The 26,996-nt window shown below is 54.2% G+C and overlaps 2 protein-coding genes across 5 annotated transcripts in view; both read right to left on the bottom strand.

Moving 5' to 3' along the window:
• Positions 1-3: 3 nt before the first annotated feature.
• Positions 4-1,700, bottom strand: APOA1 (apolipoprotein A1). The gene is made up of 4 exons (XM_052786693.1): positions 1,575-1,700; positions 1,353-1,408; positions 942-1,095; positions 4-854 (listed from the first exon to the last, which is right to left on the bottom strand). The coding sequence occupies exons 2-4, from the start codon at positions 1,393-1,395 to the stop codon at positions 257-259; spliced, it is 795 nt and encodes a 264-aa protein (XP_052642653.1). The 5' UTR covers positions 1,396-1,408; positions 1,575-1,700; the 3' UTR covers positions 4-256.
• Positions 1,701-3,259: 1,559 nt separating this feature from the next.
• SIK3 (SIK family kinase 3) overlaps positions 3,260-26,996 on the bottom strand; it is a 92,199-nt gene continuing 68,462 nt past the window's right edge. For 3 of the 4 annotated variants that reach the window (XM_052786687.1, XM_052786689.1, XM_052786690.1), the window contains 19 exons: positions 26,316-26,434; positions 25,835-25,945; positions 25,525-25,668; positions 24,853-24,930; positions 24,631-24,740; positions 23,658-23,811; positions 23,000-23,155; positions 22,353-22,423; positions 18,523-18,666; positions 15,235-15,385; positions 14,310-14,435; positions 13,922-14,007; positions 13,107-13,216; positions 12,200-12,557; positions 10,987-11,861; positions 6,971-7,134; positions 6,080-6,212; positions 5,534-5,702; positions 3,260-5,178 (listed from right to left, as the gene is read on the bottom strand). In XM_052786687.1, the coding sequence (XP_052642647.1) occupies positions 5,545-5,702; positions 6,080-6,212; positions 6,971-7,134; positions 10,987-11,861; positions 12,200-12,557; positions 13,107-13,216; positions 13,922-14,007; positions 14,310-14,435; positions 15,235-15,385; positions 18,523-18,666; positions 22,353-22,423; positions 23,000-23,155; positions 23,658-23,811; positions 24,631-24,740; positions 24,853-24,930; positions 25,525-25,668; positions 25,835-25,945; positions 26,316-26,434 (3,248 nt within the window). In that variant the 3' untranslated portion in view covers positions 3,260-5,178; positions 5,534-5,544. The remainder of the gene's footprint in view (positions 5,179-5,533; positions 5,703-6,079; positions 6,213-6,970; positions 7,135-10,986; positions 11,862-12,199; positions 12,558-13,106; positions 13,217-13,921; positions 14,008-14,309; positions 14,436-15,234; positions 15,386-18,522; positions 18,667-22,352; positions 22,424-22,999; positions 23,156-23,657; positions 23,812-24,630; positions 24,741-24,852; positions 24,931-25,524; positions 25,669-25,834; positions 25,946-26,315; positions 26,435-26,996) is intronic. The other variant, XM_052786688.1, reaches the window with a different exon arrangement.

Raw genomic sequence — 26,996 nt, 5'->3', positions numbered from 1 at the left:
CAATAACTTAAGTCACGTTTATTTGACAAAAGGAAGGCAAAGCTGAGACCGACGCCGGTTCGGGGAGGGGAGGCGGCGGGAAGGGAGGAGGGGGGTCCCCAGGGAGGACACCCCAGGGCTGGCCTGGCCCAGGGCTCCTGCAGCCCGTCCCCAGAGCCCCCCCGGGGGGGAGGCACCCCGGTCAGGGCAGGGAACAGCCCTGGGGTGGCTGCAGGAGCGGGGCCGGGGTCAGTCCCTGGCCGTGCCGGCCGGCGGCTCAGGCCACACTCTTCTGGAGGTCGTCCAGGAGGGTGATGAAGCGGGTCTTGAGGCTCTCGGCATAGGGGGTGAGGCGTTCCTTGAATTCCTGCAGCAGGGGCGTCATCTTCTCGCGCAGGTTGCTGAGGTGCTCCACCACCTTGGCCTGGTACTCGGTGGCCTGGGGGATGCCCTTCTCCCGGATCTCCTCCAGCTTCTGGCTCAGCTTCTGCCGCAGCTCATTGCTGTAGGGCGCCAGGTTCTTGCGCAGCTCCTCCACGTGCTCGCGCAGGCGGTCCCGCACATCCTCGGCCACCGGGGTCAGCTTCTCCTGCATCAGCTCCACCTTCTGCTTGGTAAGCTCCTTCAGCTCCTGGGCCACGGGTGCCAGGCGCTGGCGGTACTGCTCCAGCTCCTCCGTCCACTTGGCGGAGAACTGGTCGAGGAAGGGCCGGATCTTCTCCTTCACCTCCTCCAGGTCCTTGGTCAGCTCCTGGCGCAGAGCCTCCGTGTCCTTCAGCCACATCTCCCGCACCTCCTTGTAGTAGGGGGTCATGTCCTCCCGCAGCTTGGCGGCAGCTGCGCCCAGCATGTCCAGGTTTTCGGCCAGCTTCAGGCTACGGGGAGTGGAGGGAGGTCACGCATGGCGCCCGGGGCCCCCCTGCCAACACCCTCCTCCGCTGCCACACGCCCCCCCAACTTACTCCAGCTGTTTGCCCACGGCGGAGGACTCGAACTGGGCGATGGCATCCTTGCCGCTGCCCTTCACCGTCTCCAGGTACACCTCCACCATGTCCCTGAGGCGATCCAGGGGCGTCTGGGCTTCATCACGCTGCCAGAAGTAGCGGGCCTGGGTGCCTGTGGAGAGAGCCCGGCACGCTCAGGACAGACCGCCCGGCGGGACGGCGGCAGGGATGGCTCCGTCCCCGCCGCCCTGCCCGTCGCTGCCCCCGGGACCTGCCCAGCTCAGGAGGCGACCAGGGAGCCGCTTGGCTGCAGCCTGACTTGCAAAGCACGTTGGAAGCCAGGCGCTTCCAGCAGCACTCGCGTCGGGCTCGGCTGCCCTGTCCTGCTCTGTCCTGCCCCAGCCCGGCACCGACCCCGTTTGGACCTACCCGTCAGGCAGAGCAGGGCGAGGGTCACCACCACGGCTCTCATCTTGGCGCTGAACCTGGGGGGCAGAGCAAGAGTTGAGTGCAGGGAGCCCCGGGGCAAAGCCAGCCCCGGTGGGAACTGAGCCCCCCACCCCGGCACACGGGGTCCCCAGGAGCAGCGGGACTCTGGCCCCTGTGGTGCCACGAGGGCTCGGGAGCCCCTGGAGCAGCCCAGGCTCTTACCAGCTCTCGTCCTGCTGCTGCCGTGCTGCCGGTCGTCCCGTCTGAGCCGGCCGCTTCCCCACCGCTGCTATTTATACAGGAGGGGGCAGTTCCCGCCGGAGATAAGCCAGTGCTGCAGCCCAAGAAATCGCTCCCCGGCGCGGGCGTTGTGGCGTGTAGAGTTCAAGGATCGCGCGCGTGGGCCAGCGCCGCGGAGCGCCGGCTTGGCAGGGGCGGCGAGCAAACAGGAGATCCCTGCGGGACGCGCCTCGCCGGCCAAGGAGCCTGTTTATGCTCCCGGTGACCCAGATTCCCGCTCGCCGCTGCGGCCTCGCTGGGGCCTCTCGGCAGCCCCCAGGGGTTGGCCAGCAGCCCGGGGACTGGGCTTATACCCACAAAGATTTGGACGGCTGTATCCAGACCCCTCGTCCTCCCCTCGCCACCGCTGTGGGTCTCTGCCCCATCCTTCCCCAGGCCGGTGAGACCCACGCTGCTCACAGCACCCTCCTTTCCCGGTGCGTCCCCCATGCAGAGGTCCCAGGAGCTGCACCCCCATGCATGCTCCCACCAGCCCTCCCCGGGGACCTGGGCAGCAAAGCGAAGGCTCAGCCTGGAGCAGACACCAGCCTGGCCACAGCCAGCACCCCGGCACGGCCACCCCAACCCCCCCGCTTGGCCCGAAGCCGCTCTGCAGCCAAACCAAGGTGCTGCCCCATCCCGCTGCCACCAGCCTGGCAAGAAGGGACAGGGGAGAAAGGGGCCATGTCCCCCAGACGGCGCTGCAGGAGGGGCTGGTTAATGCCACAGGGAAGCTGCCCGCTGCTCCAGAAGAGCAACGCTCCCCGCTTCAGAGTGGCACTGGCTCTTTGTGGCCCCAAGCCCAGGCTGGCTCGCTGGGCGCCGCATCAGCAACCCCATCCCCTGCAGTGCTGCAGCATGCAGGAGGTATGGCTCCCCTTCCCTCCCCAGAGCTGCCCTGCTCCTGGGAAAGCTCGGCCTTGGAAAGACACACTTGACAACATGGGTTTGATCTGCAACACCACATTTCCCTGCCCGCGGAGGGACAGGGAAGGATGCAGCTGACACAGCTGGTTCAAAGCTGCATCCTCCTGAAGGGATAGAGCCAGGCAGGCAGGGAGCTCCGCAGCACCCGCAGCCAGCCCAGGCAGGCTCCCAGGGCCCCTCGGGGCTCAGGCTGGGCGCTCGGAGGCAAGAAACTGGGCAGGGAAGAAAGCAGCGGTGATCCCAGCCTTGCAACGGGTAAGAAGGAGCTGGGTGAACAACACCCAGTGGTGTCAAACGTGGGTGGGCAGAGCTGGCGAAGGGCTCCAGCTCCCCAGGCAAGCGCAGCCAGGAGCTCGGGAACGTGGTGGAGGCTGACGTGAGTGAATCCCACCGCAGCTGCCCACGCGTCCCCCGCACCACGAGTCAGACTTGGCCGAGTTGCAGAGCTGGAGACCTTACCACTGCGTGGGGGCCAGGCAGACCAGCCGGGGGCTTCAGGAAACCCTATCAAAGCAGGCTGCTGGAGCCGGTGGCCATGCCTCCAAGGAGGCGAGGGGTCTGGGGACGGATCAAGGACACGGTGGCTCCGGAGCGAGCGCGGCCACCCTGCCGCACCTTGAGCTTTTGCCCCCGGCCACTGAGGCGCGAGGCTGTTCCACCTCCGCGGTGGGCGTTGACCAAAAGGCAAACAGGAGACCAGGGAAGATCATCGTCATGGTTTTATTTGTCATGATCCCACTGTCCAACTAATTGACTAGTTGCAAGTGACCCACAAAAAAATGGACTGAAGATTTACTGAAACTTCTTTGTTTTAGTCCAACATAAATGAGGAAGAAAAAATACTTCTGACATTTCCAAAAAACAGAAATAATAGCAAAGTATATTAATATACATTCAACATATACTGCGCGTATTGATTACTACAATACAAAGCAATGATAAAAAAAGTGTGATACTGCGAAATGGCACGGTTAAGCGAGTCCCTGCTGTTTTGGATGCTTGCTGTAGGGTGGCTGTCGACTCTCCCAGAAATACAGTGTCATGTAAACAAAAGGAAAACAAACCAAAGGTACAGAGCAAAAGGCTTTCAGTGTTTCCCACTACCTTCCCGCTCGGCCCGGCGTGGCCCCCTGAGCCTGCCGGCACCAGCTGAGGAAACGTGCCCGGCCAGCAAAGCCACGCAGCACTGGGACGCCAGCAGAAGTGCCGGCCTGGGCGATGCCACTCGGCAGCCACTGAGTTTCTCTCCTCTCTGGGTTTCAGTATGGCAGAGCTGGACAGCGTTACTTTCCTGGGGCAGGGGAGAAGGGGGAGGCCGGGAAGAGGCACGGGTAAGGATAGCAAAGTCACCTCCACCGTGCTGGTTTCACACTTCCTTCTGTGCAAATTCAGGAGGGCTGGGTCGGTTTTTTCCTTTTTTAAAAAACTATTCCCAAAAAGTGTCAGTAAGAAGAATTTGAGCTGTAGCTTGTAACGTCCCGAAGGCAATGATGACACCAAGTGCTGCTGAGCCCCGGCTGGGGGGGGGGGGGGGGAGCTTCGCACTCTATCCGTCAAGGAAAGGATGGAAAGAAGGACAAAGAAGAGATCTAAGCACGTCTGAACTGTATAAAGGAGAATACCACTGTCGCCACTGGCACGAGAGAAAAAACCAGTCACAAGTACAATGTCATTAAAAGAAATAAAATACTTTGAACAAAAGGTGCAAGTCACAATTCATATAGAACAGAATCTAGTTAAAAATTTCTCTCAAACAGAAATTCCTTTTGCCTTTTATTAATAACAATAATAATAAAACAACATTTACCAAAAAAACAATTCCTACAGGATCAGGAGGAGAAGCTAAGAAAACAAAGAAAAACCTGTCTTCCCTACATTAAGCCAGGAAAAAGAAAGAAAAACCCAAGTCGTATGCGGATTTGAAAAGAAAAGGTGAGGAGGGGGTGGGGAAGAGGTGATCCTTTCAGCACGCTGACAAACGGAGAGAAGGGACAAAAGCAGACGAAGATGAGACAAGCAGCGTATTGCACCAGGGGTGGGTGTCCCTGCCGGAGCAGGACGCCCGATCTGCTGCCGGGACATGGGCAGGGCCACGGCCGGGCAGGCACCGTCCTCACCCGCCCCTGCCAGTGCTGCCGGGCTCAGGTCAGGCTGGGCCCCTCCCCAGTGCAAAGGGTTCAAAAGAGTGGAAGAATAGCAGGGCCTCCAGGGATCGGACCGCCGCTCCACACCCGCCTGCTCCCTGCCTCACCAGGGAGGCCTCAGTCCCGGCCGCGCACTGTGCTGAGCGCGGCGGTGGCGGGCCGGAGCAGCCCCCCAGGGCCCACCTGGCCCTGGGTCAGAAGCAGCCCTCCAAACCAGACTCAGTGCTCAGGCTCCGTGAATCCTCTGCCGACGTGTAGGACTCGGGTTCTCTGGTTATTTCTGTGATAGCTGGAGTTACAGGCAAATAGGGCAAAAATTAAAGAAACCGAAAGGAACAACACACTGGATGAACTGATTATGAGGAAAGGGGCCATGGTATTCCAGTTAGTCAGAAATACTACGGCAATTTGGCGCAATGCTGCTAGATACTGTTGGTTTAAAATGGACCTTTTCGTTTCAAAGCTGTACATAAAACCTGCAAGAGAGAGAAGCAGCAGATATGTCAGGAGACACCAGAGGATGGCAGTTTGGCTTCCACAGCCCTCCACCGCCTTCCCAGTCCAGACCCGCGAGCTTTGCCCCAGGAGGGAGACCCTGCCGATGCTGCCGTGGTCTGGAAAAGCAGCCTGGAAGGAGGGGTGTTGTCCCTGAACAAACGTGGGACAGCAGACAGCCACCAGCCCGGAAGCTCAGAGCTGCCCGTTGCTCCCCGCGGAGCAAGGGGACAAGGAGGGAGCCACAGACGCAAGCCAGGCCGACAGGGCTCTGGGTCTGCCATCGAGGTGGCCCTACGCTTGCTGTTGGAAGGAGAAGGACACTTGAATACTCACTCCCTTCCTGGTTACACCCCTGCCTGCTCCATCCCAAAGGGCACCTCCGGGTGCTTGTAGCTCAGGAGGACATCTGTAATACACGTCGAGGGGTAACAGGAGGTGTTTAGATGCTGGTTGCCGTCACCTAGGTTGGGATGCTCTTGACCTTCCAAACTCTCCCCGCATTCTGTAAGGTCAAAGAACAACATCAGAGTTTGCACAAGGAGCACTAAGGACTTACAGCTCCAGTGCAGGGATCAGCCCAGCAGGCCACCAGGGCCTGAAGGGGCAGGCCACAGGTGGAGCTGCCCTGTGTTTCTCCGGGAAGCCTAGATCACTGCTCCCACCAGCCCAGGCTCCGACCGAGAGCAGCACCCAAGGAGCTGCCCTCCGTCAGCGTGCACTCCCCCACAGCCCACGCACCCCCCCACTCCCTGCAGGCACTGCTCGCTTGGAGGAGAGGTGGCTCTGCCATGCAGATTGCAAGCTGGTCCCCTCGGTTCCTGACCCAGACCCCCAGCAGCACCCCTCACCCTCCATGCCATGGCTCGGCCAGGTCCTTACCCTCATTCTCCCTGTCACGCAGCTGCTGACTGGCCATCAGCGATGACTGGCTGAGGACGGCATCAGACATCCGAGCAGAGCTTAGTGCTTTTCCCGCCATTAAACTCATTCCAGGCAAGTTATCTAACTGCACCTGCGGAGACAGCAGGACACAAGTCAAAGGGGGCTCGGGACGAGGCACCCCACTGCTCCCACAGCCCTCTGACAGGCTGCCCGGGGAGCTTCTGCAAGCCTTCAGCAAGGGCTTCTAAGTAAAAACTGCACACCAGGTACAGCTCAGGGGCAGCAGATGTCCCCTCAAACCAAGAACGGACTGGACAGCCCAAGTGCCTTCCAGACCTACACTGAACTATCTAGGGACAAGCCCTTCTCATTTATACCAGAAGGGAGCTGCAGCAAAGAGCACATCAAGATTTGGGCAGGACAGTTCCCAGTGGCCCGAAACACAGGGGAAGCAGAGCAGCCGCTCTGTGCTCTCGGTCAAGGTCTGGGCTGCCAGGGCCAGCTCGTTCAGCAGCGCTGCAGAACCGAAAGCCGGGCTTGGCGTGTCTGCAAAGCCCTCTGTGGCCAGAGCCAGGCCTGGGGCATCCCAGCCTGTTTCATCAGAAGGACCTTGGAGGAAAAAGAAGAGATGCCACGGCTACAGCAGCCAGCCCTGGGGCAAACCATGAGCGAAGGAGGAGCACATCCATACTGATCTCTGCTAAGCTGTTTTCCATGTTAAGCGAACAGGACATACTAACTGAAGCACCCTCACGGCTTTTCATTCCCAGCAACGCCACAGAGCAGGGCACTGCCTTGCCTATACGACACGTCATACATAACCCACACACGTCAACGAAGCTCTACACTGCTTTAAGCCCCGCCGGGCACAGGCCTCTTCAAACCTACGTAGGCATCATCACTGTTCTGAATGGTGTGATGTCTCTGCAGAGTCCTGGGCCGCGGGTGCTCACTGGAGGCGGGTCGCGCAGGGTAGCCCAGTCCGTTGTGGTCAGGCACCTGCATCGCTTGGCCGGGGGAACTCCTGTCCATACAGTTCCCTACGATGGACTCTTGAAAGTCAGAGAAGACAGAAAAACGACAGATTAGTACAAGAAACCTGCAGCTCTCAGCAACGCGCGCCACCGCAAAACTGCGGGTCTGAGCTCTGACGGCATGAGCAAACACTCATTGCTGGCAGACCAGCGTGCTGCTGGCTGGGTGGAAAGGGACCCCTGGCTGCTCATGTTGAAGTGATGCAGCACCAGGGCCCCCCCCCAGGATGGCACTTGGGCAGGCTTCTCGCCCACCAGCATCAAGATCCTGAAAGATCCCAATCCTAGCTGCCTCTGATGGGGTCTACAAAAGCAGCCTGAAATTGGAGGGACGGGGCAGGAGCACCACAGCACAGGGACCAGACTCTTTCTGACTGCCTCCCAGCACTGCCGCCTGCCCCTCAAGCCCGAGCTCGCCCTCCGCCCTCCTCCCTGTGTTGCCCACATCATTACACAAAAGCGGAGGGAGAAGCATCTCCCCAGCCTCCAACATGGGATGTTCTAGCAGGGCCCCTCGGCAATCGCGAGCAACATAATCTTGCTGGAAGAGCTGACCGGGATATTTGCTTTTATCAGATGACTTCTCCCTGCCCTCCTACAATCCGGCCGTAGGAGTACAGGAGTGTTCTGCCTGGCAAAGTCCATCTGCACTGCAAACTCTTATGACCGGGGGTAAAGGCTACATTCCTATCAAGCAAAACTTCTCATCATCAAGTACACGATGTTTTGAATAAAGTCCTGAGGTATGGAGAAGCCTATCATTGGGTCTCATGCACGTAAACAGCTTGCTCTCAGCAAGCACTCCCGCAGAGCACAAACATGCGGACGTGGCCACGAGCGCTAGGGAGCTGCCCTGAAATGACACAGCTGCAGGTAGATTCCCCAGCCAAAGCTATTGGCTTTCGCGGGGCTTTGGCCAGCAGGAAGCCGTCTCCCGCTGTGCTGGGACACCTCCTGGCCGGGCCTACAACCACGAGATGCCAGAAAGATGCTCCCCAACAAGATCTGGCTGTAAAGTTACCAGGACCCAAACGAGACCCTGTCCCAGGCGCAGTCTCCCACCTGAGCTCTCAACGCCGCTCCCGGGCACGTGAGCGTGGCTAGCATCCCACTCCCCCAAGGCCTTTCCTCCCTCCCTCAGAGACACGGCAGTCCCACAGGAACCCTGTCCTGGGGCAGGCGGAGATGCAGCCGGCCTCCCCCTTCCTTTGCACAACCGTGGGGTTACGTGCGGTTAACAGTCAGCTTTCCCGGAAAAGCGAGAAGGAAAACATGAGGTAACAGATGTTGGCGGAGCAGTGCCACCCACACACTGCTCGGGATGCTGCTCCAACTGTGGGAACGGTTGTTCGGGCCGGCAGCCCGCTTCTCCAGCTCCACAAACAGCCCCGGTGCCGAAGTGCTCCTGCAGCCAGGCCCAGCGGCGAGCCCTGGCACCAGCCTCTGCGCTGCAGGTGACGAGGCATGGCGGGACGAGTCCTCTCAGCCTGGAATAGCCTGGACCCAAAAGACAACCGCACACTTCCCATTGCCAGCACAGCACCTCCGGGGATGCGGCTCAGGCTGAGGGACAGGACGGCCTGCATTCACGCTCCTTTCCTTGCTCCAACCCTGCTCCAGCAGCCTGAACCCACAGCAGGAGAGCTTTTCATCCCTGCATCCATAGGGGACGGGGCTCCTGCGCCAGGCAGCCTTTGTGTCAGTGCGGCATGTGACGCTGGCACCACGGGCAGTGCCACAGCCGCCAGCTCAGCTCCTTCAGTGCCGAGGCGAGGCAGGTTTCCCATGGGCAGCATTCCCAGCTCTGTGACAGCTAGGTTGGAGCAAAACTGGAGCAGAGCCGTTCAAAGGCAGTTTAGTCACATCCTAAACGCAGATTTGGTCAACGCTCTCACAGTCTCTGGCTGCCATCTCCTGCAGATGCTCAACATACAAGCCAGAGCCTTTTGATCAGGGTCAACACGCTCCCTCAGAAGGCACAAATACTCCCGAACCACTGCAAAGGTACGCTCCGCTCTAGGGAAAATACGTTTGGCGAGCCGGGCAGAAGAGAAGATACCACCCCCCGCCCCTGTGCCAAGAGAGGCTGCGGCCTCGTAACACAGTATAGGGAAAATAATGGGAAAACCCAGGGATGTGGCTGAGAAAGCCCAGCCGTCAGCACCAACGCTCAGGGAGAGGAGCCATGCTCGGCTGGGGCAAGTCTCCCTGGTCAGCCCTCCGTGCCTTGCACAGCGCAATTGGGAACTCTGGGGCTGCGCTACACGTGAGCGAGTGAAGCGCCAGCGTGCTACTGGCACGTCCACTGGAGTTTCGTAGGATTTAATTGTAGGAAAGGGTACCTAGGCTGCTTAGATGTCAACTCTGCCTGGAACCAAAGCAGCACAGGCCTGATTCCAAGTGGGTTATCGAAGCCAGGAGGAAAGCGGTGTGAACGGTTATATCTCAGGACATAGTTTACTACGTGAGCATCCAAACAGCACTGCCAGAAGGGCTTACACAATTCTATTTGTAAACATTTACTTGCTTTTACTCATTTACAAAGTCTTGTAGTCTAAAGTCCTTTTCCCTTGTGTAACCGGTTCTAGCACCATCAGTACGGGGCAGAAATATAGCTTCCGACTTCATGAAATTTTGTTGTTCATCTAACGGTCTACGATATTAAGATGTAAACTCTTGATTTGGTACAAAACGCACCTCCAGAGTTTCCAAACTTTGCCTAACCTGGGGTGATTCTTCCCTTTTGTTCTTCAAGCACGGCAGGGGAATTGAGGTCTGAGACAAATGCATCAGTAATCCACAATTTAAGAAAACTTTGGAAAAGCCATGCCTTGTCCCTACCCCCCGCCCTCGCTCTGGGGGGCCAGGGCTTGGCGTGCCCGCTCTGCCCTCCGAGCCAGTCTGTTCCAACCCAGTACTTTCCCAACAAACCCATGCTGTGTCCCCAAACAAAGCTGTGCCTCCTGTGCCCGGGACACTGCTCCTCCACAGTAGGATCCTCTGTGCCAAGGGCAAGCCGATGGCTTCGGACCAGCACAACTCAGTCCTGCACTGAATACTGATCCACCCAGCTCAGCCTGGAAAGCCTCTCTTCAAAGCCCTCTTAGCAAGGGAGTAAGATGGTGTGTTTTTCATACAGAGAAGGCCTGTAATTACAGCTCAGGCAGGAATTTCTCTTACAGCACACCGCTGCCAACACAGCCACCAAGGAGCAAAGGCGTAACTGCTTCCAACCAGCAGAAAAGGTCTTCGGACTCAAGTTTAAACTCACTTTCTTCAGAATCAAGCCCTTCTGGTTCAAGCAGGGCTAGAGTCTTGCTGCTGCTTCCCAAAGCGCCAGAGGAGCTCCTGCAAGGCGGCCCTAGCCGCAAGACGTTTACCACCACTCTTACTGTGCGCGTTTGTGGAAGCTTTAGCAATGCCAGGACTCAAGGGTCTGTTCTGAAGAGAAGGGACACACCGCTGCAGTTGGGGCTGCGCTAGTAACGTAACTGTTTCTAGCCCATTGTTTACACAGGATGGGGAACATCACCAACAAGAATAAAAACGTCAACAGTACACAGCATCCCTGAAAACATGGCAGTACTCTGGGACCTGGTCTTCACCTGCCTGCGGAAGTAGGTCAAATTCCAAAGAGAAGCAGCCGATTGGGTCCCCTTCTTATTTAATGCTGTTGATGAGAGAGACTATGCCTGCAATTTACTTAAGGCCCCCAAAGCCAAAAAGAATCTAGGTAATTCTGTGCTATGCAAAATATGTCACGAAACCCCTGCCGTGCCGGGTAGAGACGGTGTCCTCCGGCAGGAAGGCAAGTGGCACGCAGCCAGCACGGAAGAGCGTTTTGTCCACGCGAGCAGCAGGAAGCCTTACCTCTGCTGGGCACCTTATTCCTACTGAATCCAGCAGCGGGCTGATGTCTGTATTGATGCGTCCCCAACTCCTGCGCGTGATTAGCAGTTCCTAGCAAAGATTCTGGGTCCCCGTGCCCTCCTGCATTTACAAGCAGAGGGGTCTCATGGCAACCTTTGGTCAATGTGTTTGAACTCTTACTGTCTGGAAAGCTGTCCCTGGCACCCTCGCACGTGCAGTCCTCCTCCATGCTCTCCGAATGGAACAGGGCTGGCTGGTGTACATATCCGTGCGGTGGCACTGACGCGGGTACCTGCTGGATACATTCTTGCGCCCTGATTTTTAAGAGGTGCTGGGGGCTGTTCTGTGGGTGGTACGTGTCAGCACTCTGATAAGGCAAAGACAACGACTGGCGCTCCGAGAGGTTCTGTCCCATGCTGGTGCCCATGCTCCCAGCATCCCCTTGGCTCATATGCCTGAACAAATCTTGAAATTCTTGCTGCTGCTGCTGTTGTTGCCGCCGTTTGATGAGCTGTGCAAATTCTGCCTGGGGCAGCCGCATGTCCGTGTGCCCCGTGAGCGAGTGCCGGGGAGAAAGCAGTCCCTGGAGGATGTGCGGTACCTGCTGGTGTCGGCTGTAGTCGGGAGGCGTTGGAGACAACAGTGCTTGCTGTAGTGCCGATGCAGTGTAGTGCTGCTGTTGCTGATGTGCGTTTTGAGGGAAACTGGGATACTGGTCAAGCTGTGGGACTTTCAGAGCTTGGTGAGCTGGAGGAAACCCAACTCCTCCCGATGGGCTGTAGTTGCTGGGGGAAACGCGAGGCTGCTCTGGGAACAGGTGGGGGTGTAAGTGCACCTGGTCATAGTTGGCGGGGGGATACCTGTTCACGTTCAGACTGCAAAGAACAGAAAAGAACAAGTGACTGCACTGCAGCAGGTCCGGCTCAGCCAGGCGTGCTGGGCTGCCCTCTTGGGTCAGGAGGCAGACAGAGCTGCTCCTGGGCAGGAGATGCTCCCTAAGCCACGTGATACAGCAGCCCTGCAGACTCTCAGAGCTCTGACCTGGCCCAGGAGCTGCTGCCCAGGGGCAGGGAGACACAGCTTGCTCCCCGAAACCACTGCAGCACAGCCCCGGGCCGGCGAGGAAACCACGTCTTGGCCTGAGAGATACCCGCCCCCTCTTCTCCCTGCTCCCAGCTCAGGGAAGCAGTGCAGAGAAGGCTGGCAGCCTTACCTGTGCGACTCGGCGCTGTCGGCACTGAGCTGCTTGGACAGCTGCCTGTGGCCGTAGGTGAGGGAGGCCATCAGGTTAGCACGGTGCTGCATCTGGATCTGGTTGGCGCTGGGGCTGATGGGCAAGCCCCGTGCGTGGGAGGACATGCCCTGCCCAGCCACAGAGGCCCCTTGCAGGAGGTTGTTGCTGACCAGGTTGGCGGGCTCCTGCACTTGGATAGTGACCTGCTGAGGCTGTGACTGCTGCTGCAGGCCCAGGCACGTCAGCCCCATGTTTGGGGGAGGGGAACAGTTACCAGACTGCGGGAAGATTGCGTTGTGGGACGGCATGCCTTGGAACTGAGACTGGGAGGCGGCACCTACAAGGAACAAAGACCCTCAGCACCCGCGCCAGCCTGCGGCAAGGCTTGGGAGTGAGATCTGCCCCACACAGGAGCTGCTGCTCCTCTGGGCCACACTGGGAGTCCCAGTACGTGTCTGTGGGTGGCAAGAGGAGCGCTACTCCCAACCGCTCTGTCACACTGCGCCAGCGTGCAAAGGTCACAGCTAGAGCCCCTTGCACAGAAAGAGAAACAAAGCGGAGTTGACAGTGCTTTGCATAAACCCGAGAATATCAGCCCTTTCTCCCCACCCCCGGGAGCGATAAGTAAGGATCTTATGACAAGAAACCCAACAGCACATTCCAGCTGGCAGCTCCTCGCAAGCTCTCGATAACACCAGCCCTTGCTGCCAGATGGAGAATCTTTTACATCATCAGCAAACGGCGCAAGGATGAGGCAGCAGGGGGGAACCAAAGCCCCCAGCACCCCCACACATTCTTTTCCCCGGAGGTTTGATAGGACCATACGGTTCTGCCAAGCGGCCTGCCCAGAGGAGCGCAGATGGCTCAGTAAACTGTCAGCACTTACCGTGGGGCTGGAGCACACTGCTGCTCACAGGAGGTGGGCTGCTGTTTGGTTGCCTGAAGAGATGGTTATTAGGGTGGTTCGGGGGCGGGCTGGATGGCTGAATCCGTAACCTACGCAGGGAAACAAGCACCTTTTCGTCATGCCTGCTCCTCATTAAGATGCCTTTTCAACTGTGAGAGCTAATGCCAAATGCTGCGCTTCTCTTGTTTTCCATAAACACCATAAAGCCCTTGTTTGGGATCCCAAGCTCTTTAGAGCTTGGCTTCTCTTCTGAGAGCCACCTGACTTGCCTCAGTCACACACATAGTGAGCATAACCCGGTGGCTGCAACAGAAACCCGGGGACGAGGACACTGCAGGCTCGCCTCCTGACTTGCTGGGGCCGGTGAGAAACCTTCCTTTCTCCTTGCCCATCATTCAGCCTGCCTCATCTACAACTCAGGGTGCTGAAGCCAAGGACGGCTATCTAACCAAAAGCCTGAAAAGGTGTGAGACGTCCAGGAGGAGCTCTAAGTAGAAAGCAGGAGAGAAACCAGCTACTGAAGGTAATGCATTTTCAAGCCGGTGAAAAGGCAGAACTGTCAATCATCTGCTCAAAGCAGATTTGTGCCTTTGAATCATGTTTCTCTGCTTCTAAAAGTCCTTCCAACAGAATCCAGCTAAAAGGACTGGGCACGTTCACGCGGGAACTGGCTCTGCCATTCTCACTTTATACACTTCCAACCTGGCCCTGGACTCTAACTGCGTTAGCTCATCCCCAAGGTTGAGTAACAGTAAAACCCATTCCCCAGAGCATTACTTGAGCCATTTCTTTACCTCTGAAGCTGGTGAGTGAGCAGAGCTGGCTGGTTTTCACATGGAGCTTGCAAGGGGGGAGATGGCTGGGGTGGCCGGATACAGTCCTGAACCAGGCACCGGAAGAAAACAAGAAGTGTTTGCAATCAATAATGTCTCAACTAGTAAATTTAGAAAACACTGACTGGTGAAGTAGGACATATCCAGATTCACCAAATACTCAGTCCCTGACTGCAGCTCTGGCTGTCGCAGCAGCTGTGCAAACATCACTGCTGAAGTCCTTCAGGCTTACAGCAAGCCGAGCAATCTACCCTCCTCAATCCCACCAGGACCTGCTCGGTAGTTGTATCTGCAGCAATGCAGGAAAACACAGGGAAGACTTCAGAAGGTCTGGCTCAGGCTCCAGTACCTGAATCTGCTGATGAAGAATCTGATGGTGCTGCTCCTGCTGGTACAACACGTGCTGCTGCTGCGTCTTCTCCAGCGTCCTCTCGTCCATGTGCCCACCATACATCTTCTGAAGCTGCTCGCACTCCTGTAACGAATCCAACGCACCCTGTAAGTGACCTTTTTGGGCATGGCACACTTGCTGTACAAAAAAACACTCTGAAGCCTACCCATCTGAAAAAGCCAGTAAAGAAAGCCTAATCCATTTAATTTGACATAATCAGGTGTGTAATAACATGGCTACCTCAAACCTCAGACAACAGAAAAGAAATGGGTGCACGTGACACCAAGCTGGTACCATTGCCTTCCCTTAAAAACGCAAGCACAAAGCTCTAGTAATAACAACTTCAAGGTGAAAAGAGCATCTCATATTTCTACCGTGTTGCAAGGTGAAAGTCCTGTCCTGGGGCCAAATCCCACTCAAGCCATTGATAAGACGTGCACTGGCTGCGTAGGGAATAACTGTATACAATACACTCCAAACTCTGGCCTTTTCTCAGGACACCCTGGAACAGCCCCAAAACTTTGCTGCTGCAGGAAATGCGGGAGAGCAGCAGCCGCAGCCTGACAGTGCTGGTGGGACCCGCAAGGGCAGGCATAACAGCCCAGGTGTGGGCACAGCATGTAGTTTGCTGCCCAGAAAAAGGGGGGTGGAAGCCCCCAAGGTTCCCAGCCTACAGGTGAACAGCATGTACGTTTAGAGGATACCCAGCACGGTTGCTGCAGATGGACAGAGGGGGAACAGCTCCTCGGCTGGAAAGCCACCACTGCATGCGCACAGCCATTAGCGATACACATTTCACCTTTTGCTTCCTGAAGCAGCAAGGCTGAGACAATAAAAAGCCCTTGCAGAGGCTCTTTTGAGGACTCCCACCCCTCTCTTTTACCTGCTGAAGCTGTTTGATGCTACTGTTATTGCCCATCTTCTCCAGGTGGGCTTTGAAAGCCTGGATGCTGGCAGCACCATCTGAGAAGCGCCGAACCGGGGAGAAGCGTTCAGTGGGGAGGTGCAGAGTATTTGAGTCCTTGTAAATAGAACTGAACACATGGGGAAGTGGGTTAGTGATGCCACCTAAAAAACAAACTCCAGTACAGAGACATTTAATTTACACCAGCCATGCCAAGTTCTACCTGCCCACTCACCCAAAGCACTCACCATGCTTTAGATCAAGAAATAAAGTGCCATCATCACCATGAACAGGAAGCAGGATTACCAAGTATCCTTGGTGCCTGGGCAGATAAATGTGTTTTAAGGTTGGAGACTACTCAGCCACAAACCAGATTCCAGGTGGGCAGCAACTCATTGTCCATCCATACAGATGCATCTATCCCTTGGAGGGAAAAGGTTTACAGAAACCATTCAGCATCCTAAAAATCTAAAATTCACCTCTTCAGTAGCCACTTCCTGAGCCTTCCAGCTCCCCAGGGCTCCTGACTACATCTGATGCCTGTGGAAAACAGGAGGGGCACATGGAGAAAGGAGCCTGATATGTTCTGCAGCCTCTGAGGAGGAAGGGGGGCTGGCACCCGTGCTTAGAGATGCACTGAATTAAAAAGAGAGGGCAGGAACGTAACTCTGCACAGTAGGGGATATCTTTCTAATGCATTAACCAAGCTGTCGCTTCATATACAGAGTCTCCCAGTTGCCTGGATGCTCGGCACTGGGCAATCAGAACTGGTGCGTTTGAAAAGCAGACATAGCCAGTATCAAGGCAACTGTGTCCAAGGCACTACAAGCACTTTCCCTTCACAATGAGGTTTCTTCTTCACCATCAGAGGGAGCCAGATTTTTTTCAGGAGCTTTTTTCTCCCCAAGTTGGGGCTCCCCATTATCAAAGTAAAGTGCTAAGCTCCTGCCCTGCCATTTGGTGCAACCTGCATCATCATGAGCAAAGCTAACCTTCCATACACATGTTGCAAGGTGTCTTACAACAAATAGGATCAGGTTTCTCTGCCTGCCCTAACAGTTTCTGTGCAAATGCAATCTATAAAACCCAATAAACAATACTTAACGGTACAGGCTCCAAGAGCAGCCTTTGTCTGTGAGAAGGTCATGGAGACATGGTCTTTACAGCATCTCTGACATCCTGGCACTAAACCCAACAGGAGCCCGTCTAGCTGCACACTGGTGTGGGCCTGAACCACATTACTGCAGGCAAGTTACTGCCATGGCGACTCTGAATGCAGGTCTTTACTGAAGCCTGTTCCACAAAGTGATACGATTTCTCCCGGAGAGGCTCCCCCTTGTCAGAAGGTGACTGATGCTGGACCATCTCCAGCATGCTGGGTTCAGTTCGTGTCACTTGGTCTGCCTTAGCGGGATGTACTTCAGTTTCTATAGCTTACACACAACTTTCTTCCAAGGACAGAGCTGTGCCCCTGCCTTTTGATGCCATCCCATGCATTATCCTTATCCTGATCTCCTGTTGTATTGATGGAAAGCAGAAGCCCCAGATAAAATCACACTGAGGTTCCCAAACCCATGGGGCCAGGGCCGAACAACTGTACTGCCTTGTACAATCGCTGTACTTCAATTCTGCTTTCAGATACTACGTTATCGTGACTAAAACCGGGTGCTACATAAGAAGATGGCTTAAAATACGTTAGGTGCTAAAATAAAACCCATCTGCCACTCAATAACTGAGGTCTAGTTAGGTGATGACACAAGACAGCTAATGGTTTCTGTACCATACGTGTCTTGGACACAACACGGGGCAATCTGTTTAGGCCATGGTCTGATGAAGTGTCCGTGATTTCCCAGGTAAAACATGAGGCAGGCTTACAGCACGTTACGACACTGAGGGTGGAATGAGCAGATACCACCCTGTCCGTGATGCAACAAAACAGCCTCAGGACTCCAAAGCAAGAGGCAGAGGTGACACCAACATATTTACAGGGCAAGTGTGTTTTAACAATCTTGTAAAAAATCAATTCCTGCAGTGCGTGAGTGACCCAGCTTACCTTTCCAATTTGAAGCAATCGTTAAAGCAGGACACAGCACATTCTGGTTGTTTTGCAAGCTGCACTCCTCCTCCTATCAAGCTTTTCTGTGACCCTAGAAATCTTTCCCCTCCTGCTCTTCCCATCCCCCAAGCACCTTTGTGAGGGAGTAACTTCAGGGGAGAGAGGTGCTTATCTTGGTTTTCCGGAGTTCCAGCGTGGCACTAGCACTGTCTCAGTCTGCTCAGAGTTCACCTGTCTCTGCTGATTACATCAGTGCTCAGCTCAGCAGGTATCTGGCTACAATAAAAAGCACTTTGTCAAGCTTGCCAGCGTGAGCTGGCTGAAAGATTGAACACGAGCACCAACCTAGCCTGGTAGGTGACTGCTTTCTCAACAGTCAAGACCAACAGGCAGCAAACTCTGCAGTTTGCAGCTGCTTTGCGCTCTCAGCACTGAGAGGTTCAGAGCACAGGTTTTAAGCTCCCTCTGTGGCATTAGCATCTCCAGTTTGCTGCTGCTAACCAAGGACTGTGTGTCAAATTAACACCTCTCTCCATCCGGAGTGCCCCACCCACACATTTTGAGTGTGTTTAGATCCAAATCTGCATTGGTTCCCTCCTTCCCAGACATTATGATTTTCTTCCCACCCCAGCTTCCTCTCCCCACATCATTCCCAGCAGGGGTTTGGATCAGAAATAAAATGACTCTTGAGGAGCTTTGCAAAGAGACTTTGCAGTCAAAACACACAACTCTGGTGCAGAACAGTGAGGTTTTTAAGCTCTGGTTGTAGATGACTCTTGGTGCAGCTTTTGCCTGCATCTGCCTCCAAAAATGTTCTGTAGAAAATCTACTATCTACTGCTAGCTTGACACCTACCATTACAACAGCGAAAAGCTTTCCTCTAAAATGAATAGCTTATTCCCAACCCTTATGTGACGGCAGCCATTCTGGCAAATCACGTCCAGCCCCAAAAACGGGACTGGAGGGGAAGAGCCAGCTGGTTCCTGCCCCTATGTTGCCTGTATTTGCAGGCACGGAGCCTGTGCCAGCGCAGAACTCCAGTGTCCCCAGTGAGGTCAAGACACCCTCCGCTCTGTGGGTCTGCTCTTTGGAGTTGTTCCTCCTCCTCACCCCTCCCTGCCAAGCGGGATGTCCTCAGTGCTCCATTCCAGATGACATCTGAGCAGGTTTCCTGGCGCAAAGCTGCCCGAACGGCCGGTGCCATTACTCACCGGTGCTGATCGGGTACCAGGTGTGGAGCCCAAGCCCGGGGTCGGAAGGACTGCTGTCCTAGCTGCCTCTGCAAGTCTGGAGGGATTTCAGCTGTAGGGTTGGTCATTGCCAGAGTGTGCCTTTTTGACCTATTTGCCAAGTATCTGCAACAAGCAGGAGCACATTTTATAAGAGACTGATGGGAGTACTCCAAAAACAGGGAGTGTTAGATAATCCAGAGTAAATGGGAAGGAAGAATGCTTGCTGCAGTGCTCAGAACCAACTGGGGAGAAGCACGCCAGGGACACGCTGCCTATGCCCGTCACGTCACTGGGTCTTCAGTGCTTAGGGGACAAGTGTAGTTTCAGCTGCTTGTGTGCTACTGCAGGCCTCAGAAGGAACGAGTAGCCGTTTGCTCTTCCCAGCAGGAAAGCCACATTTCATCTCAAGGGGAAGGCCGGTATATCCCTTTGGGAATACCCGGGTGACTACCTGCCCTCAATGTGGAGTCACTCCGCTACAGCAGGTCTGCCTTCCTCTCCCAAAGGCCCCACTGAGCCACGGGGAAGCCTGCTGCATGCACAGAGCCAAGAGACGAGTCACAGATAATTCTAGCGAGAGCTGGCCAGAGAACGGGCACAGAGCAGAGCTGCTGCTCAGCTGCACTCTTGCAGGATGGCCTTTGCACTTCAGTCCTGCCCCGGGCCGAGCCTTGAGCAGTGGCCGGCTTGTCACAGCAGGGGAAGGGTGCACGAGGGTCACCCTGCCAGAGATTACGGGTGGATAGAGCCTCCGGCTGCCGGAGGAGCATGAGGAGAATGGGCTCAGCTGAGGAAGGGCTGGTGCCCAGCCCAGGCCGTGTGCGCCATCTAGTCCCTGCTCCACGCTCCAGGGAGTCAGGAATCGCCCGGCGACGCACAGGGCAAAACCACCGAAGGAAACTGAGAAGCCAGAGGGTCCCTTCCAATGGAGCCAGAGCCACCAGCGCTAAGGCTGGGTTCACCCTTCACATCAGAGCCTGGGGGGCAGCAGGTTAAACTAAAGCACCCTCTGAACTGGAAATGAGAGACTGCAGTTCTTTTGCAAACCTGCTGAAGACTGGGGGAGCGCACAGGGCAAAACTAGGAGCCTCTGCTTCGGCAAGGATGTGACAAAGGGCTGCGCAGCTCTGAACTGCTAGTTTCTGGCTGCAGTGATGCTCAGAGCGGCTGGGGGCACCGGGCCAGAAGAGATAACAAACGAAGCGCCTACCCAGGACACCCTAGCTTGTGATGAGCACAGGGCCTAGCACTTTACCCACTCAAGGCCAGGTGGGATGGATGCCCGCTTATGAACTCAACTATTTCTGCTCTTGTGAACCAGCAGCAACGAGGCAGCTATGGTAACTGTGACAAAGATCATTTGGCCAGCGACACCGCGGATACTAACAGGGAATTCTCACCTTCACTCTTTTCCCCTGCTAAGGCTCCCTGCAACTTCAACTGGTGAAGCACAGGAGCAGCAGGCAATAAAGTTGTTGCCTTCTCCAAAGCCAGCCTTTCTTTGCTAGCCACTGAAGCCACTTAAGCAGAAGACAGCAAGTTAACAGAATGAAGAGTGCTTAGCATTGTGGTAACTTGCCAAAGTCTGTGCCATTAGCTGTTTAAGAATCATTTGATGCAGACGGGGAAAGTTTCCCAAAAGCTTTACAGTTGTGGTTTGCTAAGATCATTTTATTTCAGACCTCCAGGGAACAATCCAATCATGAGCTGTAACAGTGTTTCGGGTAGAAGAAAGTTTCCCAAAGCTCAAAGGAGATGTGACTGTTCTCTGGAACAGAGAAAAGACTACGCTCTGTTTTCAAGGTCAGATTAAGGAGGGCAAAAACTGGTCGCTGGTGGCTGCATACTGAGTGTTCAGAGCAGTGTTCTGAGAAGCTAAATATTTGCATCTGTCCCTGATGTTAATGCTATTTACCCTTCTCCTCTGATGACTACTGACATGTTGCAACATAAGGGGGTGGAGAGCGAGTTAACACACAACCTGGATGGGGCTTCTTCTGGGCCATCTGGTGGAAGAAGAACATGTGGTATGAAAGGACTAAGGGCAGCACTGTTGAGAGCAGCAAAGTGACCTATGGGTCCAAGGAGACTTGCCTTTCAGTGGGATCTGAAGATTTCAGTGGCTTGCAACCTACAAAATACTGCATGTGGGTTTCAAAATGTTTCCAGCTGAGCTACTGCTTTAATTTAGAGACTCAGCTAAAACCTTAGGTTTTAGAATAGGAGAGGTGAAAATCTGCCCTGGTAAGATGTCCAGGCATCCCCTTGCCAAGAGTCAGATTTATCTAATTTGCACAGTCAGAAAGACTGTCTACCACCTGAGGCATTGTCAGTGGACATTATGGGACCTTCATTACAACTTTTAATAGCTATCTAGGCAGCACATCTGTGTACAGCTGCCTATAGAGCCTGTGGTCCTGAGCCCTGCTAGGGAGGACAGCGCGCAGTTAGGGTACAGCAGCTTAACAGGGGCTGAACGCAGCCTACAGTGCCTGGAGGTGCAGGCTCTTCATCTGCTCAGTACTATGACTTGGCATCCGTTCTTTCATTGTGCTGCCTTGCAGCTGGGGCAGGTCATGAGCATGTACCTTCCCAGTATCGTGGCTCAGTGGATGAACAGCAGCTCATGAAGCTGGAAAATACTGTGAGAGTGAGCACAAAGATGAGGGTGGTGAAGAACTAGAGTCTAAGGCTACACAGAAAACAAGATGTGCTCTGTGTTAACTCTAAGGTAGGGCTGGAAGCGAGTTCTTTCACGTGTACCAGCTTTGACTTTCTTCTAAGCTCAGGTAGGCAAAAGGAGTCTCAGCGCACACTCTGCACAATCTGTCACTGCACACACCCACCGTTCAAATCCCCCCTTCGCTCTGGAGCACTGAGAGGAGAAGAGCTGGCAGAGGCTCTGGGGTATGACCTCCACCCACCCCCCCGGTGTTTCTCTGCCTGCAACCAACCCCCAATTTGAATCCTTCTCCAGAGCGCAGCCCCTGAGGAAATGCTGCCTTACTCAAGGTGGTGGCCTGTACAAACTGGGGGGGGGCAGGGTATCCAGAAAACTTTTCAAGTTTGAGGTAAGAATAGGAGCACTCCGTAACCACATCCACCACATGTAGTGCACCAGCTGGTTAGCAGAGAAGAAACTATGCAAAAGCTACTAAGAAAATGTTAGCAAGGACATGGTTAGTGTTTTCATGGATTTAGAAAATTACAAGCATCTTCTACCCGCTTCCTAGTATGTGTTTGGAGCAGACAAAAAGAACAGAAGTTTCCAGCCTGGTATCTAACAATCCTTTCCTTATTGGAGTAGACGATTTTAAGGCCTAGTGTTAAAATTAGAAGCTAGAGGTACCCGCATTTCCAGCAAGCTCACTTTTTTTAAGGCATCAGAGTTGGATGTTTACTGCATGTCTTGATACAAAAGCTGCATTGACACCCAAGGCCACAGATGAGATCTTCATACCTCCATCACTCAGCAGGGAGGGGTGAATCACTTAGCACTCATTTTGCAGGTTAGTGTGGATTGCATGCTGGTGCACACTAAGCAAAGGAATTTAGCAGTTTCAGAGTCTCTACTGCTCAATTAGCTAATCATTTCAGGGGGAATCCAGCTTTGTAAGCACCTAGTAGTGTCAGAGGAGTAATTGCCTACAGTAATCAACACCCACAAGAACAAGAGAAACATTGAGCCTTCGCTGTAATCAACATTGTTGCCTGTGATGAGGTTGCTCGTGTTTTAATTCAGCTGTGGAACCCCACAGGGTGAGCCTCTTGGAGGTAGTAAGGGCAAATGTTAACAGACTGGGAGTTACCTCTGCACAGCTTCCTGATCTGGCTCCCCATCGGAGCTCTCCTCATCCACCGGGGTGACAGCTGGGACAGCCTGCAGAGAGAAGAGAAGCCATGGGTTCCAGAAAGCAGTCAGCGTGGTCCCATCCGCACAGCGGACACCTGACCTTCCCAAACAAGCTTTCACAAGGATGCAGCACCAAGGCCACCCAGCCAAGAACCCCTTCCAACATTCCTTCCCCAATCAAAACTGCTTGTACAAGGTTGCTGCTTCTTTTGGTGCTACCAGGTGCTACAGATGCATCAAGAAAGAATGTGCATTAATGCCCAAGATGGACATTTTAGTTTTCTCTATTAGATCAGCAAAGGAGAAGAAAAGCAACCATTAAAAAAAGTTCACAAATACTTTGTCAATTCCAGAGAGGAATACCATCTCAGCTGCTACCTACAGGAGAGAACAGCAACTCTCCCACAAGGGGACAGAGCACCCCGCCGCTCCAGAGCAGGGCAACCTTTGGAAGCATGCAGGCACACTCCCTGCAGTGCTTCCAGAGCGCTACAGACTGAGCTATTACTCTGTCTGCCGTGATCTGGAGGCAGTCACCTCTGCCTGTGGGAGGAGATATTTATAAGCATGCCACCAATTCTCTTCTTTCCTTTTGCTACTTACTGGCGTCATAGTGACGAGCGGAGATGGACCTCGAGGACGTTTCAGCAGTTGCTGTGCGTGTAACTGGATGTTAGCTCCGCCATCTGATGCCCTCCGCCCCAGAGGGCCCATGCCATTCAGCAGCTGCAGGGTGGGGGGCTGCAGCAGGGACTGCTCCTGGGAAGCACAGACAGTGCAGTTATTGACCCCATACCGGATCCTTCTGGTACCTGAGCCCCAAGGTCACAAACCCAGACACTGGCATGAGAGAAAACAAACCTTCTGGGCTTCAGGAGAGATGAAGGAGTATCACCAACATCTCAGAGCTGACGTGGGGCAGAGAGAGGCAGTGTCAGTGGAAAAGTGGTGTTTAACTCTCCATTTCCCTGCACTCTGCTTTAGTTGCCAGGCAGGCTGCAACCTGCAGCTCCAAAGCCAGGCAGCGCAGTCCTATTTCTCCTCAGCCCATTAATTAATTTCATATTGCAGTGTTCTTTCATTCTTTGGCTTTTTAAGTAACCAACTAGAATGATACCTAAAGAGACAGCAAGAGGATAAACCTTGAAGCTTATGGAGTCCAAGGAACTGGCAGATAGAGAGAGCAAGTGCGAGCACAAACACACCCCCACGTGCTGGTGGGGCACAGACTGCAGCAGGGAGCTTACGCATCAGTCAGTACCTTGTACTCCAGCTGACCCGTGGGCTGCAGGTTCTGCCTAGGCAGCACATTGTGCATGAAGTTCACATTTGGGGTCACCTGCAGGAACGGAGCCTGAGGAGTGACACGGGGGAAGCCAGGCAGGAGCTTCTGCAGATCTTCCATGACTTCCGTCCTGTGCAATCACATTTACAGACAGGCGAATTAGCAATGATGTGGAGAGCACCACCCATAGGCCCAGCACACTCTGCTTCTCTTCACAAAAAGGCTTCTTACTGCTCCAGAAAATGGTCACAGAGAGTAGCCAAGCCACCCTTTGGTTTTCACTTGTTCCTTCTTCCCCTCCAAGTTGAGATTTGCCAGAACTAGCTCTTTGCATTACCCTCAAGTCACATTTATCACAAAAACTTTACCTAGGACATGAGAGCAGTGCACCTTAGGTGAGAAACCGGCTTGCACACCAGTGAACACCACTAGAGCTTACATAGAGCCGATGAGGAAGAAGAGGAAAGCATCTCATCCTCAGCTGAAATACTAACCAAGCTGTGCAACAGGACTAGGACGTTTAAAAGAACACTTTTGCTAAAGAGACACCTTGAACTTCTTTCTCCATCTAGCAAAAATCAAGTTTGCAGAAATAACTCCAAGCCACTCACAGCAGGAGCGGGAAACCAAAGGTTTGATACCAGCTATGATACAGATACACGCACTCATCGCCACCTGGTCTGCCTAGAGTGAAGCAGAGACCTGGGACTGAGGGGCACACTGTGAAGCATATTTGCCAGCCCAGAAACTGGAGACCATTGCCAGTCCAAAATGTATCAAGTCTTATATACCACAGAGCCCAGAAGTCCCCTTCAGGCATTAGCCTCTCATCTGCCAATGTAGCACATGAATAAATCTGTGACATCTCAGAAGGACCAAAGTCACGTGCTAGGAGTAAATCTTCAGGTTCCCTTAATCCTCCCTCAGGGAGTTAGGGTCCAATACTAACCGTGGGTCAGCTACTCCAACCGTGTGCCTTCTCATGGAGAGGTAACGGACCAGAGCTTCAGGTGATGGCTCTTCCCCTTCATCACTGTCCAAGTTCATTGTTCCGTCAGTCTGGGCAGGCAAAACATCGGAGATGTTGAAACACAATGTGAGGGTCAAGCAAAAGGCTTCGGTGCAAGCCTGGGAAAAGAACTTGCAGGGGCCATCAAGGGGTGTACCTCACCTCCACAATTTGGTTTTCGGGGTTGATGAGCTGGACTTGTGGCACATTGATGCTCATGGTATTGCCTGTCTGTTCTGTCTGCAAGAGCAGTAAGATCAAAATCAGAAGGCATGAAGCTAGCATCTCGTACAAGCCCTTTACAAACACCACTGGATTAACACCAGTGCACAGACCTAAGCACTTGGGAATAGAGAGGTTACCCTGGAGCCAGTGAAGATCAGTTTATTCCTAATTCTCGAGGGGTTGCCTCATTTCCCCTCCTCCCTTCTGTTCAGGCAGGGTCAGCATCTCTTCTGCTTCCCTTATGACCTGGCCTCTCTTAAAGTAAATATTCATTTCTTGGACAGCAGCACAAATTGAGGAAGAAGCATCGCACCGGAGTCCTGGTCTGTAAACTCTGCCTCCCAAACAGTAACCCTCACATTGCCTTCTCCTCTGTCGCTAAGCTAACACAAGACTTTGTCTGAAAGGTATTCGCTAAACCCACAGCCAATGAACAAACTGTTCCTAATCTCAGGATTATGGCACCCTAAATACACACAAAGTTCTTGGACGAGGAACATTTTGACACTCCTGCCAGGATGAGGACACCCACAAGCAAGTCTGAGTTTAGCAGCTAAGGGACTGGCTGGCCTTCCAGGGCTGGAAGAACATTACACAAGCAGGATCTACCTGGATGTTAGCAGAGGTGGGGAAGGTCATGGTCCGTGGTATACTTGGAGATGCTGCAATGCGCAGATTCTTGTGTCTCTTCAGTCGGTCGCAGAGCAGGCTGTAGATTGCACTGTAGTGATCATAAGCATCGGCTCTTAATGACTAAAAGAGGAAAAGGAAAAAGCGGTCAGTGCCTTTTGTCAAACAACAAAATATGCTCCATACCGTGCTGAGGGTGCTCAGTTACCAGAGGCGATAAGCAACAAATGTGGCCATTTGATCTCCAATGGGAACAGGCAGGACACGAGTGTCAGCTGTGGTGTCTCACCTGAATTGTGCGCTCCTTGTCCAGCCCCATGTCCGCCATTGCTAGCAGCACGTCCTCGTTCAGCGGCTCCATCTGCCTCTCGGTCTTCAGGTGCTGACACTCCGCTATCAGCTGTAAGAGCACAGACACAGACTTGAGTGCTGACATTCCCAAAGACACACCGATGAGTCATAGCGCTCTGAGGAACCAATGCACCAGGCTCTGGCTGCAAGCTTTGAAGGCTGATGGCACACCAAATCGAAATCTAGTCCTTTCGGCTCTCAGTGCCAAAGGCAAAGATACAAAAATATATGCAGATGAGGAGCGATGTGGAAAGCAAGACCAGGAGACAGAAAGCGGAAAGGCAGCGCACCAGCACTCCCAATGAGAGGTCTCAAACAGCTGAAACGAACATTGCAGCACTATGTGCCCGGAGCCCATTTGCAGCCCGGCAGGCAGTGAGCGGACCCCACTCGCACACCAGCTCGCTTCTGCTTCTCACCCTGTCAAACTCTGCATCGGCCTCCCCAAGCTTCATCCACTTGTGTTTGCAGATCTGCTCCATGGAGAGCCGCTTGCTTGGGTCCAAGACCAGCATGTGGCGGATCAGATGTTCACATTCTGCAGGGGAAGAGAGAGGCTGGGTAACCCGCAGGGAGGGACACGACTTCTGCAGGAGGCAGCCTCACACTGCAAGGGCGAAAGTGCTTTTTTCTTTCAAAGCGACGCACTTCTCCGCAGGAAGTCATACACAGCAAAAATACTGCTTCTCCTTTTGCACTTCGCACACGTGCCGCTTTGCTGCAGACATTTGATTTCCCCAGGCTAGGAAGGAAGTAAGACACCCAGGCCACCGGGCCCCTGTGCTATTTGCCAGAGCCCCTAGGTGGCATGCTGTCACCCCGTCCCTCCTCGCCTTGCCGGCACTGGCCAGGGGACACGACTGGCTTTGGGGGGTTGAAGGGCAAAGTATCCCCTGACCATTCCCCACTCGGGAACAGCTCACTGTGAATGATTTCTCCACTGTATTGCGCATGTGCTGTCACCGTGGGGGACTGCTGAGGCTCTCCTCCATTTGGGGTGGGATCTAAGCTTGCTTTAAAAGCACCACATTTTAGCAAGCATTTTCTGTGTGAAGAGAACCTCTTCCACAAGTAAGGCAGCAGGCAAGGAAGCTTTCAGC

This window comes from Harpia harpyja, chromosome 4, assembly GCF_026419915.1.
Source record: "Harpia harpyja isolate bHarHar1 chromosome 4, bHarHar1 primary haplotype, whole genome shotgun sequence".
Taxonomy (NCBI): Eukaryota; Metazoa; Chordata; class Aves; order Accipitriformes; family Accipitridae; genus Harpia; species Harpia harpyja.
This window is presented reverse-complemented; position numbering and strand designations above follow the sequence as displayed.

What these genes read in the sequence shown, in the direction of transcription:
- APOA1 (XM_052786693.1), bottom strand. Translation starts at nt 1,395, where the DNA reads ATGAGAGCCGTGGTGGTGACCCTCGCCCTGCTCTGCCTGACGG. An exon ending in CGCCCTGCTCTGCCTGACGG is followed by an intron (nt 1,096 to 1,352) that starts GTAGGTCCAAAC and finishes CTCTCTCCACAG; the next exon opens with GCACCCAGGCCCGCTACTTC. An exon ending in GCCGTGGGCAAACAGCTGGA is followed by an intron (nt 855 to 941) that starts GTAAGTTGGGGG and finishes CACTCCCCGTAG; the next exon opens with CCTGAAGCTGGCCGAAAACC.